The sequence below is a fragment of the Ptychodera flava genome, chromosome 18 (genome assembly GCF_041260155.1).
Source record: "Ptychodera flava strain L36383 chromosome 18, AS_Pfla_20210202, whole genome shotgun sequence".
NCBI classification, from domain to species: Eukaryota; Metazoa; Hemichordata; class Enteropneusta; family Ptychoderidae; genus Ptychodera; species Ptychodera flava.
This window is the reverse complement of record NC_091945.1, coordinates 6,045,061-6,067,114: the sequence shown is the minus strand read 5'-3', so window position 1 is coordinate 6,067,114 and position 22,054 is coordinate 6,045,061. Positions and strand designations below refer to the sequence as shown.

Genomic DNA, 22,054 nt, shown 5'->3' with positions numbered 1-22,054 from the left:
ACTACGTGAACTGTTCATTGAGCTACATTTGTAACTAAGTGCAGTATATATTACTGATTGTGTTGTGTTCTTTTATTTGTTTAGGTACAGCAAGCATCGACAGTAGAATGACAGATAAATAGTATTATTCTTCAAATTTTGTATCAAATATCTCCCCTCTCTTAAAGCTTCATGTATTTAAGGTAGATGTGCCTCAGGCACAGATATTCAGACGCTCAGACTATTACTAACCTATTTGGTCAAACACCTGTGAGGGCCTCATTTTGAAGCTTATGGAGTAAAGTTTTTGTGAAAACTGGAAATTTTATTTTTCTGTACAAAGTTAACACAGGGATGGCGGCCATTTTTTTAAATAAGGTACATGTTTTGGAATTTGTTTCTCTGATACCAAAATTTGCATGGTGACCCCTGATTTTTACTTTTGATTATGAAAGTGAATGGTTTAAACTTTTTGTACAGAAAGTTTGAGTTTTGACTGCATGTTATTTTGAAGTAAATAATTGGTTTTGTCACGTAAGTTATACACCAATATTGATGAATAATTTATGAAAGGGACAAAGTCGGCCATTTCTCATGAATTTTGTTTGATACGAGATACTACTTATATTGTTTGACATGTTGAAAGATAATGAATGGGTGACCATGCAGCATATATTCGATCCCAGGTTTTAGACACAATACATGGAACCGCAGTGAAAATGAATTATAAATGGTCATGGCTATTAATTCATTTTCGCTATGGTTTCATTTAATTTGTTTAAACCAGGGTCAATTATATGCATGCTCACCCAATTATTCAGTATCTTTCAACAAGTCAAACAATATAAGTAGTTTCTTGCATCAAACAAAATTCATGAAAAATGGCCGACTTTGTCCCTTTAAAGCCCCAGTATTTGTAACTTTTAACAATTTTTTTCATATTTTTGATTAAAATGACATCCTCAGTATGTGAAAGTAGACCATAATTAATACTGAATCGCATGGTTTGCATGCCCAGCCCGCCTCACGATTAACAGTAAAAGGAGTGAAAAATGACTTCTTGTCCGGACCAGAAGTCAGCTTTGTTGACACACGAAACGAAACGTAATCACACCACCGCGCATGCTCAACCACATCTACGCAAGTTTTACTGTGGCGTCCGTAGAAACCATACGCTCTTCGAAAAGGTCTGGTCCATCGAAACTGGAGACTCAGCTAAAAACGCGCGAAAGTTGGGTGAAATACCGGAAAGATATAAATATGTAAGTGTTTACAGATTGTTCCGACTATAATGAGCCGTGAAAACAAACGTCTTGAACAGCTAAACTAACGACGGAGGCAGTCGATTGTAAGCTTCATGCAAGGCACTGCACGTTGTGACCGATGGGTACGGAGATCAAGTTTGCTGAATGAATTGAGAGAGAAAAACATATATGAATAAAAATTCAGCACTTCACCATTGTAATCATTGAACTAGTCGTTTCTTCCATTATGGAGTATAATGAAAATTTCGTTGAAAATAAATGACGGGACCACAGTCCCTCTATCCACTGTGACGGGACTGATTCTGCTCCGTCTGCTCAAACGAAGTTTTGTGTACGGCCAGGCCGGCTACGCTGCAGGAAACACAGCCTATCAACTTCGCATATCGTTGCCGTACGGCGTGATTGAAAACGCTCAGAAAGGAAAAATTATATCTTGAATGCAGTACAAAAGTCTTACTTATTAAATTTAAAAGTATTTCAAAATAATATCGAACGTAACGGGTATATAATCCTCACAAGGACTACAGTAGTACATGGAGGTAGTAGAGATACTACCTCCATGAGTAGTACAACAAGTATCGGCTAGCTGCGATGCGATGGAAGTTCAAACACAAGAGAGAGCCCGGCCTCACTGCAAAGTCGTCCCCTGCGCACCCGGCCCGACAGCAAACTAACCTCTTGGTATGATTCTGTTGTTTATATATTTTTTGTATAAAATTCATGATAAATATCTGACTTTCACAACTGTACAATTTGCTCAGGACTGTGAGTTTGGCTGTAGTCTACAGACGATCGGAGGGAGCTAAGGCAGGCCCCAAATTTGTATGGACATAGCCCTGCGTACGATGCTGTGTGTTCCGCTACAGCTATTCGCCCCGCTCACGGGGCGAATAGCTGTAGCGGAACACACAGCATCGTACGCAGGGCTAGTATGGACAATGCCCGGGACAATTAGAGACGCAGCTCGATGAGAAAGTCATTCACATAAACCTAAATGAAGTGATCAATACAAAACTTTTAAACATCACTGGTTCTGAAAATTTATGATGTTCTGACCTACGGATTTTACACTGCGACGTTGTTTTTTGTGTGTTTGGCCAGCTACTAGACCTGTAAGGCTGTACTACATGGAGGTAGTGGACTGCACAAGTGCAGCGGGGCCGGGCCGAGATTTGTGTGGGGCCTGCAGCAAGGTAAAGTTGACAGCGTCCATTGCAGAATGCCCGCGTGTTATCCTTTGTCGTTCGGGAGGAAATTTACCGCTGTATTCAGAATGCCTTTTTACCAGTATAAAAGCTCAGTAACTGATGCATCAAGAGCCAAGAGTCTGTAAATTTCTTAGCAGTAGCGCCATTGTTTTTTTCTAAATTTTCGCTGAGATACAGCAGTGCGTATACTGGTCCCGATCGTTCTGACTCAGGCGTTCACAGCTGTTTAGGGAGTCGTCATTATTTACGATCTGGGGGTCGTAGGAATTACATTAGAAACTCCGAAATTTTGAGTCAGCCAACCCAGCCAAACATGATGACTTTGAGTAACCCCCTCTCTAACAGAAAGTTTGGCTTACCTGAGCCCATGTAATAATATGCAGATATAAAAGCTCACCTAATAAGCAGTCTCTGACCATATAGTATTGTTAAATTTGGATGGGTAGCATGTCATTATGGTATGGTTAAATGTCCAAATGGTTGTTGAACTCAAGTCAAATAAAATATACATTTCTATGATAATATAAAGGATGAATTCACAACAGTTCAGTTTTGTCCTAGATCCAGTGCACTTATAGTGATATCTGTCGAGAACATTTCTCCATGACCCAGCCTCTCCTTCCAACCCTGGTAACGACTGCAGAAAACTACTGTGTGACATCATCATCACCACTGTTTATCCTCATCTTTAATGTCGCTCGTGCCATTGCGTACATGAACAACGATATCATTCTCATCGTCACTATCTTCTCTTTCATAATAAGTATTGATAGTAGTAGCACCTACTTGTAGTTTTTGCCTTGCTTCATCTAGTTGATATTTATTTGTACTGTGAGAGTATTTATTTTCTTTTTATTTAATATGTATCAGAGTAAAATATATATAATCAACTAATCATTATGTCATTGAGGACAGAGTAAGACAAAGAAAAAACATTTTGAGCACCCCCTTATAACTTTCAATTTTTGAATGACCCCCAGGTCGTAAATACTGACGGTTCCCTTACTTGCTGCCAAAGGCCATCGCGTTCACTGCATTCGACAGCCTACCATACATTGCCAAACTATGTTGCTTCGATTTCGCAATCATCTTGCCGCTAAAGCGACAATCAGCTGAAATTTATTACTTCAAGTTACTCAATTTTGATAGCTATTTGCCTACAGAAGTGAGCCAAGTGTATATAGTGTCGTCTTGATTTTACATCGGTACCCGGAGTTCTAAGTGACCAACTGCAGGGTGCGCATCGGTGCACTGCCGACTGCAGTTTGAATAATCCGTATATCCTCTGAAACACAGTAGCAGTACGTACTACATAGAGTACGTTGAACGGAGAAGAACAAAATAAAACCATTCGCAGGTCATTCAGCCGGCGACCATGGGCGATTACCCGGGCAGTGGCGTGGCATGGCAAGGCCCCAGGAGTGTTGCAGGCTTGATGATGTCATCAGTATCGGCGTTCTCGATCACGTGCACAGCCTACAAATTGTCAACAAACCCGCGCGGCAATCCAACTCGATCGGGCAATATTTAGCGTTTGTATGTCACTACAGGAGCACAAATTTGGCTTATTTCTTTACTGAACAACATTTCACGATGGATGTAAGAGAATAATATGTAATTTCGAACATAAAAAAAGGTTAAAAGTTACAAATACTGGGGCTTTAAGGTGTAAAAACAGGAAGGTTAGACTGATTTTAATCTGTAATAATTTATGTAAATTATGAATATTGTGAAAATAACATGTGATTCTTAGCCACTTGTATCTGTTCAGATATATTTCTGTATGTTAGTTGTCAATAGTGATATTACAGTCAATAATATGTTTTTTTTAAGAATGAATTCAATAGGCAAATGTCTCTATGCAATTGGTATGAACGATCTTTTCTAATGGAATGGTTGTAAACAGAGGTTGACACAAAAAATTTGATGAAATTTCCTTTCAAAATAATTCTGTGACCTTCATGCCCTGAAACATATATTTTACTCGTAGAGTAGCCTTCATTTGAAATTTGATCCTGATTAAGGCCGTAGGGAGCCAATAAAAATTAAACTGGGATTAAAGCAACAGCTGAGTGTTTATAACATTGTCACATTAAAATAACTGATTATCAAGTCATTAATTACCTTTTCACAGCATTACAGATTTTATAGAATTGCTAAATTTGCATCTGTCATGTCTTAATGTCTTAAAATTTCTAAACCTGAATTTATTAAGTTTTTTTATTGAAGTAACTCTTTTTCAAATTTTAGGGTAAAAAATGATAGTATATTTGCATAATGGTCATAAAAATCTGTTGTCTGTCTGTATGATTTTTGAGTTTGGCTAATGTCAGTAATATCTGACAATATTTTTGCAAACTTTTCTGCAAATATTGCCTCTGTCATCAATGTTGTATGTTATTATGCATTAATTATTGACCTGTTACAGTGCAACTGATCCATCCGGGGTTAATTGTTGAAAATAGAGTCATCTGCAAGATGAGCAGTCAGGCAAAGAGTCCCTTGAGAGTTCAGAGGCCAGTCTTAAACCATGTTTCATTCCCAGTTAATGAAAGTATCTAGATACGGAGATGTTGGCCAGCTGTCTGTGCTCTGCCGTAGTATCTAACAAAGCAGCTTGATAGCGTCTATGCTGTGCCTTGTGGCTAGACTCTAAAGAGGCTATCAGAGTTGCAAACTCATCGGCAATGCAACGCTATGATTAGACTGAGAGATTCATCGCTGCAAGGCACTTACCATGATGGAGGATAATGGAGAGTGACATGGAGCAATAAATCTACCAGTACACCTTGTGATTGCATAGATATCATCAGATGTTTAGGAAGTATGGGGACATCAATATTTCTGTCGCAATTTTTTTCTCCCATCAATAGTCCTGTACACTCATAGTATTTTTGATTACAAGAACTTTGTTGGGATGATTAGTTTGTTTTGGTTTTCTTGTTGTGTTTTTAACAGCCAGAGAAACAGAATTAGTTATAACCAAAATAAGACAAAGATTGTAATACAGCAAAGGAAATGAACTGAATATTGACGCAGTGCAGTTAGGAATTTTACTTGCGTTTAAAAATTTGTCAGCTCTATGAATTCAGTATCATGGACACAGTTGAGGTCTAATGAAAATTTAAGGTTTGTTTTTACAACGTACAACAAAATTAGCTAATTTTAATTTGACAAGTGGATGCATGCTCTCCGGCAAACCTCGAAATTAGTGTACAGCAAACGTATCTGTTCACAATTTGAGGAAATAAATTGGATAAAGTGGCACTGCAGGTTTGTGAATTTTACCAGCACTAATATTCAGAAACCATGGTAACGTGTACTTTGAGAGCTGCAGTATATCATGGGATAAAACTGTATGACATGTAATAATGACATACAGGCAATGCAATTTGACCAATTCAGTGACAGAATTTCTGGAATTCCTCTTCTGTTCTGACCAGGGTAATCTGAATGTTGAAATTTGCCTCACGGCAGAGTTCTTAACATCTCTGCAACATGTTACTCTGAAAAATTTACCAATAGGATCTCCAGTGCGACACTTTGATGCCAGATCAATAGCTGCTGTTTCGATTTTTGGAAAGTAATATGTTGGATAGCTTTGTCCATGGCTGGTGAGTTTTCTGCTTAATCTCAATGCATGTTGTGATTTGAATATCATTGGATACTTTCAGTCAGTTGAGTTGAAGGTGCCAGTTACAGATGTTACTGACTTAAAGTCAGTGACGTCTGACCACCTTGCAAATCAGAAATCTTCCTCTCCGTGTGCCACTTGCTACTGAGGTGAGAAGGTACAGTACCAGACTCTATAGGGAAAATGAAAATAAAAAAAAACGGAACAAAAATTAATGGAAAATAACAAATTTTCTGTAACATCTTTGGCCGATATTAGACCTTCATGGATTGCTAGTGTTTTAATGATAGAATGCATAGAATCTGATTTGAGTGATACAAAGTAGTATGTGTGTGTTGGTAGATGTTAACAATTGTGCAATACAAGTGCACGCTTTACTTGTGTATGAAAGTGTAGAAATGATATTTTCTGGTGATTTGGAGGAAAAGAATTCTATTGTTTCATTTCAATAAAATTAAAGGAAGGGATATGGAGAGTTGTCAGAACTGCTTTTGTGCAACTTTCTTGTTTACAAATGGTATACTTTATGCTTGATATCTAGATGCGTCACGTCAATATAGCTGCAACATTTAAATTTTATGATATACATTATGACATCTATGTTATAACCATTTTCCTTGGATACGATCTTTACATTGGTCGTATGGGTTCTATACAACTTTATAGTGCAGTTCTTCCTTTAAGTTTAGACTTAAATGTCAGAAAGGCATTCACAGGATTAATTTTCTTGATAGACAAGTTAACAAGGGTTATTGTTGAAGTAAATATGCTGACTCAGCAATAATATATGTACGTTTTTGTCATGGCAACTTCACCCATCATGTGTCACTGTAAATAGCGCTGTTCACGGTTACAGGTTTGTTACTAAATATAGCTGTACGCGCGCGACATCGCACACGCAGCTTGAAATGCGGACAAATTTATCAATGTTGCATACGTGGCCGTTTTTGCAGTTAATACTCAGAGTCGTTAATATGTTTTATAGTATTCATTGTTACACTAGCAGTCGCCCACTGAGATGTATTTTCGTCGTTCTTGCATGCGTAATTTTCAAAAGCGTTATCTGAAAATGCGGACAAATATTTATTTTTGCATATTAATAAGAGAACAGTGACGTAAACTGTGAACGGCCCTATTGTTACAGTGGTTGTGTTGTGTAGTTCTAAAATTTCTCATGTGTGATTAAATTTTTTGATATTTTTAGTTTGACTTCATACTTTTCGTGTTGCATTTGCAAAATCATGATTTTCAACAAAATGTACTTGATGGTTTCATGCAAGACTTCAGATTAACGTATACCTGACTACATTAGTGTGTTAGGCTGGAAAATAATTGCTTCAGACAAGACGTAAACTGTGATGATTATTTTCTAGACTGAACAGGATGTAGGTTAATGTGAAAAGATAATACTCCAGTATGATTGATTGTGCAATGACCTTTCGACAAGCTTTGCCCACATACAAAATCATGTTTCAATCTACACTAAAATAACAAATTAGGTAAAGTTAATAACATTTTGGATCCATCGCCCAATTTTTTTTGCAGATTCAGCTTAGAGTTCTTGAATTTTTGGGGCAGATGTGTCGATGCAAAACTTTGTTTAAAATTAATGAATTTAGTTTAATGAATTTTAAGCACTAAAATGGACACTACTGGTATGTTAATATCGCTGGTGGACAGTGGAGTTGGTCTTCCTCTCGAAGATTCAATGTTTCTCCATATTAAATATTGTTTTGACCCTATGCTGACTTGTGTCAAGCAGTTCCAGTAATATCGGCAACCATCTTAGGTGCTTGATTTCAATGATAAATGTTCCAGTATAAACATAATGATCAGCGATATTTTGGTATTTTCTGTTTAAGCATGAGGGTAGCTGGCAGTGTAGTTGATATATAGGGAGAACTGCACAAAATTTGATGTGTGTCTTATTTCATCCCATCATCATATATATCCTTTCACCCCCATATGTCTGTGTAGAGGTCCAACTTCACCGTAGGAAACAATGGGAATAGTTCAAACCTTGGTGGTAAAAGGGTGATGTCACAGTGTTTTTGCTGAGGGCAGTAAGCAGGTAAATGCTACCGGGGTTCCTCAGTCATTTTACCGGGGTTCCCCTTGGTATATCAATGCAATCAGATTAGGGGACAGCAGCAATGTTACCTGTGTTCCTAAATCATTTTTCCAATATTCCCAAACCTTAGCAAAAACACTGTGTCAGACTGGTAGAGACTCTCAATAATCTCATTTGCAAACTAGCAAGTCATCATTGAGTAAATATGCTGACTCTGCAGTAATGTCTGTACAGATTCTCATGACAACTTTGACCATCCTTGTTCACCTCAAATTGTAATAGTAATTATATTGCACAGTTCTAAAATTCTTCATTTGACATTGTTATAAACAGTCCCTTTGTTAAACTCAAAAGCTGAAAATTAAACAACCGTGAGTTTAAAAAAACTTCTCAAGCAATTTGTTCAGAGATGTTTTAAATAATTTTTTTTCTTAACCTGAAAAACTGAACTTTGAAAAATGGTTTTGTACAACACGCTGAACATGTCCTGAGTGAACATTAATGTACTGTACATTTGTTATAGGTATCATGTGCGTTAAGTGAATGTTGAAAAACTGCCAGCATTTGTCATGAGCAGGATTTTAAATGGTTTCAACATCATTGGAAACAGAAGACTTTATTTAAAATGTGAAAAATTCAAAAAATTATACAAAATGGGCGTATTCTGAAATAACTTTTGGATTAGACTGTAAGAATTGTAAGAATGTGTACACAGTGACCTACCATGTCCTTTCCATGTGTTAATAGTGCTGTTCATGGTTACAGGTTTGTTACTAAATATGGCTGCACGCCAATGACATCAGACACTGCTGCTTGCAATGCAGATAGATTTTGTCAGTGCTCAGTGCATGGCTGTTGGAGCTTGTAGTCTGAGCTGTAAATGTCTTATCCCAGTATTCATTGCAACATCTGCAGTTGCCAATTAAGTTGTATTGGCATCATTCTCGAATGCGTAATTTTTAATATAATGTAATCTAAATTTGCAGACAAATATTTATTTTTGCATATTAATGAGAAAACAATGATGTCATTTGCCAACAGCCCTATTGCATTCCTGTCTGCTATGCTAAAGATGCTTACATCTTGCTTTGTGTTCAGAGGAATGTCTGAAGTCAAAGATGATGTCCTTCATACGAGTGTCCTTGTGAAGGTGTTCAGTGTTAAACTGATATGTTGTTCAGATTACCATCATCAAACACATACATACACTGATGCCATCAATGCTTTTCCATGGCTTTACAGTTGTTCGATTCATGTAGTGTGTGTTTTTGATTTTGACAGTGAAAGCTACACCAGTGGAAATTTAATCTAATTGACAAGATTTATCAAGAAAAGTGATGCATGGGCATTGAATGTGAACTATGAATATTGATTAAATGGGATGTGAGGTCAAACTGCGGTCACAGTGTGTCATTCATGGACTGAGGAAAATGTCATTTCAAAGATGAAAGTCTGTCACACCATAGCTTGAAATGCAGGCCTTTGATATTATGTTTAAATGTCAAAGAAAACTTTTTATTGCAATATTGTAGAAAGTAGACTGTCATCTATGCTTGAACAAAGTCTACAATATTGAGGGAATATGCATCTCAAAATAGAAAGACTTTAACTTTTGCGGAAACTTTCCATGAGAAAACTTAAAATCATTCCCTTTTGAAATAAAAAATAATATCAGGGGTCACCATGGAAAATTTGGTACTAGAGAAACAAATTTGTGCAATATTTACCAGTGCTTCAAATTCAAAATGGCTGCCAGTCATGTGTAAACTCATATAGGTAAAAGTCAAATCTTTGATTTCACAAAATCAACCAGTAGGAACTTTATTTACTCTGTAAACCCACAATTACAAATGGTAGATCAAAATTAGTGTTGTCAAAGTTGAGTGTGAATTACTGTCCCTGAGGTCAATCCTACCTTACCTTAATTACTGTGTAGAGATACAAACCTACCAGTATTAATGAGTTCATTGTTTATTGCACAATGGAAAAGTTGACAGCTGTTCTGCTTGGCTAAATTCCCATCACAAATTTTCTGAGCCTCAAAGGGGATATACCTGGTGTGAACTTATTTATTCCCTGACCACATAGAACTTCCAAAAGTGCTTATTCAGGCAGAGACCTTGCTCTAGTTTGTGAGACTATATCACGCTATTAACAAAACCAAGTTGTACAGACGTGACGATGGGCCACAACTAATTTTTTGCCTATTCACTAATATTTTTCCATCCTTAGTCCAAAAAATATATTCTGGAGGAAGGGCGGAACAAGATGTCCGTGTATTAAAATCCTATAATCAATGAATAAGATAAATAAACATTTTTCATGATGCAAATACCCATAAACAGAAATAAATAAATATTACAGCTGGATCAGCAAAATGATGACATACATGTCGATATCAACTGAATGTTGCTAAGCCTCAAACAATTTCTGCATAATACATGTGTTGATACTGGTTTATTTCACATCATTTGCTTCTGGGTGAAAATATCCTGAGTATCTTATTAAAAGGTTTAGAGTCAACTTTTACCGTGCAATTGAAGACTCCATTTAGAAAGTGACAGGGCATTGAAATGAAGTTGGTGAAGTAAAAAGATATCACAGGACATTGTCAAATTATGCCAGCTTGATGTCCTAGTGGATTATTGTAAATGTCGCCCTCTAGTGGTGAATATAATGTGTTCACTCGTCTTCTGATTGTAAGTTCAAAACTTTTTTCTTCTCGTCTGTATAGATTGAGTTTTAGCTATAGTTCCTTTTATAAACCAACAACTCAGTTTTTCGAATAGTTTATAAATGTTTTTACGCCAGTGTTGCTCTCTTTCGTTTTTACTAGTCCCATATTTACTGTAATTTTGTTGTTTTTTAGATTCCTGATGAAGATTCCCTGTGTGGAATCGAAACGTCGAAGTTTTAGAAATAAACTCTATTTTGGAACAGAGTCTTGTTTTTTCATCCGCTTAATGCTTTTGTTTATGGCAGGTTCTCAGTGGTACACCACCATGCTTACTTCATGTGTTGATGGCTTTAGATGTATTTTACGGAGGAGAAAATATGTAAATGTTCATAAAAGTATATTCTTTGGTAACTGTTGATTGGATGTAATAATAAAGCATTCACTAATGCACATAAATCTGTGCTGAAAAGTCCAATTGATAAACTGAAGAAAAAATATAAAAATCTTTCTTTATCAATGAAGTCTCCTCAGTTGCAAAAGTTTACTGGGTTGCTCCCTGTATGACTAATCACAAAGTCATGACCTCTAACCTTGTCATGACAACCTGAACAGCTGCCATTTCTGTATTGTAATAGAATGTAGTTTTTTCCTGTGGAAAATTTTTATGCCAAAAAATTGAAATGATTTGTAGATAAAAGAGTGGTTGACAAATGTTTATTAACTGCTACTTACTGAGAGAATAAATAAAGTAATAAATTCTTGTATCAGGCAAAAATTTATTGTATGTAATGGAAAATTTTCTCTGTCAAAGTGTTCACCTAGCTGTGAGTAGTGTGTGCTTAAACTTGACACTTGACAATGACCGTATCACCCTTTGGTTTTTTCATAGTTCATGTTAATTCACAGCTAGTTTAAAGAAGACATATACATGATGTTTTTAAATTACAATACTGTTGCTGTAAACAAGAACTCATTTAAGCCCAGACGAGCAAATGATGGAGATAAATCATAATCAGGTATTTGGTAGGATCAAATTTCCTTGTATGAAAAGAAAATAAGTGTTACGCTATTTAATATGATATTTAAATTAGTGAAGCTCAGCCACTTTTCATCACCATGCTTGGATATTTTGAACGTGTATTCTCTTCATAATATGGACTGAAAAAAATGAAAAGAAATTATATAATATACTTTCACTAAAATTGAAATATTTAAGGTTATAAAAGCTGGTTGATCAGTAGATAATGATGCTTTTTCCCCAAATTTTCAATTTTAGCTGTAAGTTGTTCAAGCAAAGACTACTCTCAGAAAGCAATCAGTTTTGTTTAGGAATGTGTATTACAAGTGAAAAATATAGAATTAGTCACACTACTATGCTCAAGGGCCTCTTTTAAAAAGTCAGCTTAGGTCATGCTGTTGACATGTTCATTCAGACAGGTGAAAGGTCATTTTGGGTCTTGTCAGAAGGTGAAAGGTCAACTAGGGTCCTGCTGTGTACATTTTCAATTATAATGTGTGTATTTGGACACCTAGAGTGTAAGGAATTTAACGCAAGTAGATGAGTCAGACATGAGAGCAAAGGTGGTGATGAAGGAGTGTGTGTATGTGAAGTGTTAAAGGTACTGGTTGTTTTATCAGTGTTGTCTCAAAACATATAGATTAACTTTGCAAAACTCTCAAAGAAGAACAAAGGAGTAAATAGTTGATATGAGAACCATTTCTTAAATGTCAAAGTTGAATTTGATAATTATAATTAATGTTGTGTGATTGCATAACCCAGCATGTCCATTCATCAATACAGAAAAGGAGTCGTCAAGCTATCTGTTAATTTTTCTACATTTGTATGATGCTGGTGTTTGTCTTCTGTGTAAAAGTAAACCATATTTCATATACAGACTTTCTAGTTTTGCCAGAACTGTTAATGAAAATGCCAAGTGATCAAGTTGACCACCAGTTTTGTATATATACTTATTACAACCTAGTTACTTTGTTGATGGAAAAAAATATTGATGATATTGGTGTTTAAAAAATCCCACAAAATGTGTTGGGACATGTAAAATAATTTGAGTCTAGCTTTGAAAAGTATAATAGCATTTCATGCTAGAATATCAATAGTGTTAATATTATGTAACAGCAATAAACCACCTCAAGATAGGGTCTACCTCTCGTTTTGAAAAGCACTAGCTCCATATTGCACTCGCTATCGCTCTTGTATATGGATGTCATGAACTGTCAATATCTTGGGGTATACCTATCACTGTGTGGTTTATTGTTTAAATATCCTGCCAAATAAGAAACATATGATTACCATGTACTTTGTAGAGGTGAAATTTGTATGCCATTAGGTGAAGCTTGGTGATGGACTATTTCAAAAAACACTGGATTGTTGTAAACACAGGTAGTGATGGGTTTTGTAGAGTGACTTGTAACACAGTTTGTTAACATAAGCATTTTAGGTTCCTTGTCACATCAAGCTGTTTGTTAGTTTGGTTTGAAGATAGTACAGGTCTATTGACATAGTGTGATAATATGCCATAAATCTGTCATCAAAACTTGCCATATCTGTTGGAAGTGTACAAACACGATGTACAAAAACAAAACAGTTTATATGATGCCACTCTAGAGGGCGCTATGTGACTGACAATGTGTTCGGCGTCAATGCCTTGTTCTGTGAATAAGCTTCACTTTTCATATGGCATTAGCCATATGGAGGAAATACAATAAATATAACGGAATGCTTTCATCATTGTTTATCAATTCCATTGTGAATTGCTAACTGTGGTTTTGTTTTACTGTTTAAATGTACTATTAATTGAAAATTGGGTTCTTTATAAAGTGTCTTTGTTGAGGGTGATATCTGGGTAAATTTTTCAAGGGTTCCCCTGTTATGTTTCCTGGGTTCCCCTTAAAATATCAATGCAATCCTATTAGGAGACAACAAAAATGTTCCCAATGCTGCTAAAACTTAGCAAAAACATAGATTCAAAATGCACCGAAAAAAAAAGATGACTTGGTGTTTTAACAGAAACTGTTTTCCCTGTTACTTTTTGCAGATGCCAAGTATGTCACACGTTATGATGCAACTTCCTATCGAAAACTTTTGAAGATGAACACCGTAGGTTACTTATAGTCTGACAATTACATCTGCCTGGATTGCAACTACTGCTCGTGCTTGGATCCTGGAGGAGAGTTTCACCCCTATCTTTGTGCCGACTCTCCCAGTGAATTCCTGATCTTCTTTCCTTGATACCTGTACTTCTGGTGAAGGTGAACTACTTTCTGATGCATGACAGGTGAAACTTGTTTTATTTTTTGCATCGTGATTTTCACTTCAGTTTTTGTTCTATCTATCAAAACTCTGGCATTTGTGTCAGTAATGCTTGAAAAATATTTGTTTTCGAAAATATTAGTATTTTAGGGGATTAATAATTTAGCTGGAAAGGCACTTGAATAGGATGCCACTGTACCTTTTGGAAATGCAAAATTAGATAAACCCTGGTGTTTTCCAGAGAATGATGAGACATACAGGCATACATGCAGTTTGAAGAAAGGGTTACAGTTTGAGGAAAAAATTAAGAAAATTTCGTGTCCCATCATGGAAAGTGTGGTGAAATGTTACAAATCAGTGGAGTGGTATGTAAAGTCATGTATCTCTCTGAATATATAAGCTGTCCTTTTTCAACAATATAAGGTACGCTGTACCAGCTCAACATTTACAAAGACCCAGATGTCAATTTCAGTTTCAGTTTATTTGTAGTTCTACCAGCTAAAAGTCTGTTGGCAAGGAGCCAATGAACAAAACAAACAAAACAAACAAGACAGAATGAAAGACACACACACACAAAGTTCCCAAATGATAAAAGTACCCGTCAAAAAAATCAACAATCTAAATGATTACAGAACTTCAATGAATCAGCAGAACTCCGTGTTAATTGTAAAACTTTTTTACTGTAAGTGACCATGTCTACATCTCAACATGTGCCATCAAGGACCTCTTTTAGTCATTGTCTTGAGCAACATAACAAAATGGAACCAGGTAGCTGAGGACGGCAAACATCACCATTGAACTTGAATTTAAATCTTGATTAACTTTAAATAAATATCTGACTGGTCATGGCTAATACTTTGCATCCTGTGGTGTTCCACTGAATAAAATTGATGTCAGTGGTGTCGTATTCTTGGAGATAGCCACACTTTGTATTAGCCATGTGACAGCAACAAGCCTGTGATCATGTATTCAAAGGTTGTTTGCTTTTCAATTCAGGTTGGGTGGGTTTAGGATTTGCCAGCAATAAATTGAAGTATTTTTCTAGGAGTCTGTGTGAAGAGGTCAGAGACCATTTTGTGATATGGGGCACTTTGCATAATGAGGACAAGGTCAGTTTGTCCCTCCACACCTGTCCCATTGCAAACTTGTATAATATCCATAGGAATCATGGGAACTTGTTGTCAGAGCTTTGTAGCTTTGTGTGATTCCTTTAAAAACTGCCTGACTAATAGATTTAGAAAACATATCATTCAGACCAATGAGGTAAATAATCCTTCCCAGTTTATGTAAACTTTTGCAGTTTACCTTCAACACATTGACTTTGCATCCATGGCCAGAAGTCGGGATTTTTTCATTTTAGACATTTTTACATTTTAGTAGTGCATGTTTGACATGTTAGGTCGGAACTAACGTGACCAAAAAAGCCAATCGTGCAAACCTATCGTGTATCGTGCACGCCTAACGTGTACGGACCTAACGTGTCTAAAATGTCTAACGTGCATGTCATTTTAGGTTTTCATCATGAGTCAAAATCTATCATGCCAATCGTGCAAACCTATCGTGTATGGTGCAAACCTAACGTGTACGGACCTAACGTGTCTAAAATGTCTAACGTGTATATCATGACTGGAGACCCTAAAATTACATACACGTTAGACATTTTAGACACGTTAGATACGTACTCGTTAGGTATATGTACGATACACTGTAAGTTTGCACGATTGGCATGATAGACTTTGACTCGTGGACAACCTAAAATGACATACACGTTAGACATTTTAGACACGTTAGCTCCGTAAATCTTAGGTCGGCACGTTATACGATATGTCTCTAACTCTATCATGCCAATCGTGCAAACCTATCTTGTATCGTGCAGACCTAACCTGTACGGACCTAACGTGTCTAAAATGTCTAACGTGTATGTCATTTTAGGTTTTCATCGTAAGTCAAAATCTATCATGCCAATCGTGCAAACCTATTGTGTATCGTGCAAACCTAACGTGTAGGGACCTAACGTGTCTAAAATGTCTAACGTGTAGGCCTATGTCATGTTAGGTTTTCATCATGAGTCAAAATCTATCATGCCAATCGTGCAAACCTATCGTGTATCGTGCAAACCTAACGTGTACTGACCTAACGTGTCTAAAATGTCTAACGTGCATGTCATTTTAGGTTTTCATCATGAGTCAAAATCTATCATGCCAATCGTGCAAACCTATCGTGTATGGTGCAAACCTAACGTGTACGGACCTAACGTGTCTAAAATGTCTAACGTGTATATCATGACTGTACCATTCAACTTATCTGGAGACCCTAAAATGACATACACGTTAGACATTTTAGACACGTTAGATACGTACTCGTTAGGTATATGTACGATACACGATAAGTTTGCACGATTGGCATGATAGACTTTGACTCGTGGACAACCTAAAATGACATATACGTTAGACATTTTAGACACGTTAGCTCCGTAAATCTAAGGTCGGCACGTTATACGATATGTCTCAAGATTCACTTGATGGCCTACAAACACGGTAAGGTCTAACTCTATCATGCCAATCGTGCAAACCTATCTTGTATCGTGCAGACCTAACGTGTACGGACCTAACGTGTCTAAAATGTCTAACGTGCATGTCATTTTAGGTTTTCATCATGAGTCAAAATCTATCATGCCAATCGTGCAAACCTATCGTGTATCGTGCAAACCTAACGTGTACGGACCTAACGTGTCTAAAATGTCTAACGTGTACGTCATTTTAGGTTCTCCACATGACTCCAATTTCTATCATGCCAATCGTGCAAACCTATCGTGTATCGTGCAAACCTAACGTGTACGGACCTAACGTGTCTAAAATGTCTAACGTGTACGTCATTTTAGGTTCTCCACATGACTCCAATTTCTATCATGCCAATCATGCAAACCTATCGTGTATGGTGCAAACCCAACGTGTACGGACCTAACATGTCTAAAATGTCTAACGTGCAGACTTTTACAGTGTTTAGTCATGCACGTTTGCCTTACACGTTTGGGTTCTATAATGTACAATGGCATACAACTCCCCATAGCACGATAGCTTCAACAATGTGAAACGTGCATTTTTACCATCTACTGGCCATAGCTCATTGACTTTGCTGCAGGAACATTAATTATTATCAATGGTAACATCAATAGTAGTCAATTGAAGGGGAAAAAGTTGCTCATTAGTAAAGTGTATGGCCAGACATTCATTCATAGCTTGTACCGTACCGGGGGTATATTGATTCACATTAATCTTGATGAGGAAATCATAATAAGTTTTCATAAATTAGCCCTTGTCATTATTACAAATTTAATCTCCCCTAAGGGTTGACAAAATAAATGGCCACCTTGTGAATTTTAATATCCATAACTTTTAGGTAACTTTCTTATTCTTTTCAAAACATTTGCACAGTGGGCATACATTGTCATCCTTGATTATGAAAGAAGATATTTTAAAGCCCTTAGCTGTGAATGTGTGTTTAACCGATCTAAAAATATCTCACCTATTTTCCCAGAGCTTTCTTTGAATAAGACCCATTAACGACAGAAAAAAGTATATAACACTGTCATAAGTGCTGAAAGTGGCATATAAATTCAAACATTTTAATATCATTTGAGATTTCCCGCAATTTTCAAAAACTACCGGTATGCGACAGAGAAAATAAAGATAACAACAAAATTTTGGCAATCTTGTGTTATGCATTCAAGTAAATGTCATCATGCTTTTTTCTTTTATGATCACGATGTGTATGTGCAGGAAATACTGCATTTTTTTGTACTTTTCTGCGGGGATGCCATTTTATGAGTGCAGCACCTGTTTATAATTTAACCAGTTAAAATGCGTAGGCACGGTCTATTATTCAGCAAACGGTGTTATCCCCCCCCCCACCGGTACATCTATGGTATACCCCCTTCAGTTAGCACATTTGCATGAACCAACTTTGGTTTGAAAATAAAATCATGAAAATAATGCATACATTTTGCAGCTATTGGGGTTTTGAAGTCCATGAGTGAGCAAAGTTTGAAGACCTGTCTTTTTTTCCTTGGTTCAATTTCCAAAGGACAACAAATTTTCTTCCTAAGAGTTGTTGAATGGAATATTTCACAAACCTACTTTAAATTACCTTGGTTCACCAATCAGGCTGTAGACTGTAAAGAACTTTGCTGGCTGGTAGCAATGTGATGACAGAAATTTGGTTTCACAATATCAGGGCTGTATCTGTGCAGTCTTGGCTCCTTGCCAGCAGTCCAGATTTTTGGCGGGAACTTATTGGAGGAGCAATAAAAGTTTAGACATAGGGGTATTATGTGATAAGACCACTAAACACTTTGACACTCAGAACTAGGAATGTCCTCTGTCACATTCTGTGACAAACAAAATTGTTCGCTTTTGAAAGTCACAGATTTCAGAAAAAAGGTTAACATGGTGTTGGTATAGAACTTTTCTTTCAGAGAAGACAGTCATGCCAGGAAAAGTTCTACAACAGTCATTTGCAGTAATTTGACAAACTTGTTCTCTACTAATAGCTGGATGGTTATCCTCTCAATGGCAAAGAAAGTAAATACCATTGATGTGAATTCTAATTCTGATAATCTGATGTGAGAAAATAACTTAAAAATGCAGTCAACATGTTGTTTATCTGAAAGTCCACCAGTAGTTAGTGTAAATGCTACAGCATCGTAAAAGGGAAATGGTACAGCTGGCCATATCAAACAAAGTTGCAGTATAAACAGATTGAGATACTGTAGCATTCTCCTTTAAACTGTAAGACAGAAACTTTTACTCAAACTTTCCTGAATGAAACTTTTGAACATGCATTCACCAAATCAAGAATAAAAATCAGGGGTCAAGTTTGGTAAAGAAACAAAGGACCTGAAATTTATCAATATTTGAAATTCAAAATGGCTACCATTAGTTTGCTAATGATATAAGGAATTTCTAATATTGACGGAATCACACCTTTCTTTCATGGATCAAAACTGATTGTGCTAAAATTTCATGTTTCACAAGAGCTTTACATTTATGTTAAATTGGTTTCTTGTAAGTTACTGTCTTGTGTCTTGTACTGGTGACAAATGAAAATTTAATATTCTGCCAAACACTTAACAAAGGAATGGCAGCCATTTGGATTTTGTTACAGTAAATTTGAAATTATTTGCTTTTCTGATGTGAAAACTAGGGTTATAAGCAATCTTGTTATTCTTGATTACAGAGGAAAAGATTTTCAACTTTCCTTCAGTAAATCTGAGCAAAGTTTTGTCAGCTTTATCTGAAAGCAAAGTGACTAATTTGATAAAAATTTCACTGGAAAACCGAGGACTAATGCTTAATGTCAACAAAACTGATGTGAAAACCAGGTTCTAAGGACTGTCCCTTTAGGATCTTGTTTTTCTAGGTTCACTTTGCCTACAGCCAAAAAGTTTTCTGAGAATTATTTGAATGTAATATCTTTAGAAACTTTTTAAAAGCTCCTAGGTTCATCTTATAGAAATGTAAACAGCATTCTAGCTGGTAGTATAAATAAAACTTTCCAATATCAAGCAGAAGTAACAATATATTTTTATTCTTGAATGCAAAAGAAAACATTCCAAAGCTTCCTTTGGCATAGCTAGCTCCTTTTTCTAGGGTAGGACATGCCTACAGTCAAAAAGTTGTTTTTTCCAGCATCATTGAGTGTGCCGGTGGTATCTTTAAGAAACCACTTGAAAGCTCCTCTGTTTGTGATATAGAATTGTAAACAGCTTGCTAGCTGATATCATTGTAATGACAGATATACGGTATTTGCTTTGATAATGTGTACAGACATGGGGGTGTATCCGGTTATTTGTGAAGCAATAAAAGTTTTGATGGAGAGGTGGTAATTTGAGGACACCTTACCCCTTGAATCTCAAAACTGGGGTTCTCGTTTGTCATCTTTACAGAAAAATTGTCAGATTTCGAAAGAAACTCAACAACTCCGGTAAACTAACACAGTATTGATGTGCAGATTTGGTGTCACAGAAGGCACTCACAGAAAATCTTGTTCTGTCGCAGTCGTAATGTATCGGTAGTTCATTGTAGGAAATTACATTCTTCAAAACTTTGATTCTTGAGTGGGAATTTTTTCTATCATCTTCAGAGAAAAGTTACAGTATTAGAAACTTTCTAAAACTGATGTTGTTAAACTTCAGTGTCTGAGAAGTGAGTCATGTCACCAAAAACCTATACTGGTGCAATAGCTAATCTGTGCAGTTCACCTGACTAACATTTACATATTCACATACAGTATTGGCTTTACACTAACAGTTTGGTTTTTGGTGGCAACCTATAGGCAAAGCAATAAAGTATTGATACACTATACAGGTGTAAATTTGAGGACACATGTGCCTTGACATTGAAAACGAACACGACAGAAGGAAAGACACATAATATTGAAATTTCCTAAATTATAAAAGTACCACTTTGAAAATCAAGAATCTAAATGACTGCAGAACTTCTATGAATCGGCAGCACTTAAGGTAGCTTTCTGCCTTTGTTTTGGTATTTTGAGATAAAATCACGATTTTTCTTTTATCCCTGAAAAGTATTCCTATAATATTGATCTTCCTTGTGTGTAGAATATCTTGGTCGTGAAGTTCCTGTTTTTGGGTGAAATTTTGGAATAAAAATGTACGAGAGGCACAGGTGTACATTTTGGCATTTGAGACTACCGTTAAGTCTTGATTGACAAGGGATTACGCTAGGCAAGCAGCGTCACAGTATTCACATGCACTTAGACAACATCCGCTGTGAAAATCCCATTAACACCTACCGTTCACTGCGTGGGTCAAGACCATAGAGTGTACCTGGCGAAAGGTGGGTCTTACCGTTTTTCTCATAGGGGTGGCCGCTCCCAAAAGATCATAATTTATCGACACAATCGGACAAGGTCAGACTTATGACATTGTTGACGGTACAATTTCAGATTACAAAAATGGCCCACACACTTAATGTTTTATCTGGGACATTTTTGTGCTTTTGTAAAAGCACCAGGAGTGTGGGATAAGTTTCGTAATGTTAAACATCTTTGAAGAGGCTGTCCCGTATACATAAATGGTACGTTCCACTGGCGGCCTCAGTGACAGCGGGAACACTTGAATACCGCAACAGACACCCTTCACATCTTCAACATTCAAGCACGGTCCCTCTGTGGAGGGACCGTGATTCAAGCAACATTCGGCCTCTTTCGGCCGAAGTTTCGGCTTCTTTTGGCCCCAAGACATTTCGACACCCCCGTTACGATTTATTTTTTCCCTTCAAACTTATAAGTAACTGACAGACCAGTCATATTCATAAGAGTGACCTTTGCTTTCTGACCAGTATGACTTTTACAGTGCCGTTTAGGCGCCGCTTTTCAAACTTTGACAGTGTCGGCGGCTATTGCTATCGAAAATGATATGAAACTCTTTCCTCACGGTTTTTCACCATGTTCTCACAAACTTTAAAGCATGTGAATGCTGACACTATACTTCTCAGTGTTTTGATTTGTAACATTTGGCACGAGTTCCCCCAACCAGGTAGTGCCGAAACGTCTTTGGTCGCGTTGCCTAAACGTCTTGGCGTCGGAAATTGTGCGGCCGAAACGACTTTGCGCCAAAAGGTCTAGAAACCCGACATTGTCCGTTCGATGAGAATAATGAGTGAGTTGAACAATTTGTGAATAAAAATGAAATATCAGAAACCGCGGCTCTTGAACTACTTGGGATTAGAAAATACAAGGTGGAAACAAATTGCATGGGCTTCAAGACATCGACAGGAAATTTTCCCAAGGCAAAATACGTAGCAATGCAGAAATCACGCGCCACAAAACAATAGCTGCTTTGGTTTGCAGACGTTTTGGCACAACGGCAGTGAACTGAAATGTCGAAGTCGTTTCAATCCCGCGGTCCCGTTTTTCCTTGTCCCATTTCG

General features: G+C 36.8%; 1 protein-coding gene across 7 annotated transcripts in view; it reads left to right on the top strand.

The window, feature by feature from the left end:
- LOC139116714 (TBC1 domain family member 5-like) overlaps positions 1 to 22,054 on the top strand; it is a 103,031-nt gene that overhangs the window by 11,601 nt on the left and 69,376 nt on the right. For 4 of the 7 annotated variants that reach the window (XM_070679318.1, XM_070679315.1, XM_070679316.1 and 1 more), the window contains exon 2: positions 13,888 to 14,127. Coding sequence is in view for 3 of the 7 variants with exons in the window: in XM_070679313.1 (XP_070535414.1) it covers positions 13,888 to 13,949 (62 nt within the window). In the remaining 4 variants the exon portion in view is untranslated. The remainder of the gene's footprint in view (positions 1 to 13,887; positions 14,128 to 22,054) is intronic. The other 3 variants (XM_070679314.1, XM_070679313.1, XM_070679312.1) reach the window with 1 other exon arrangement.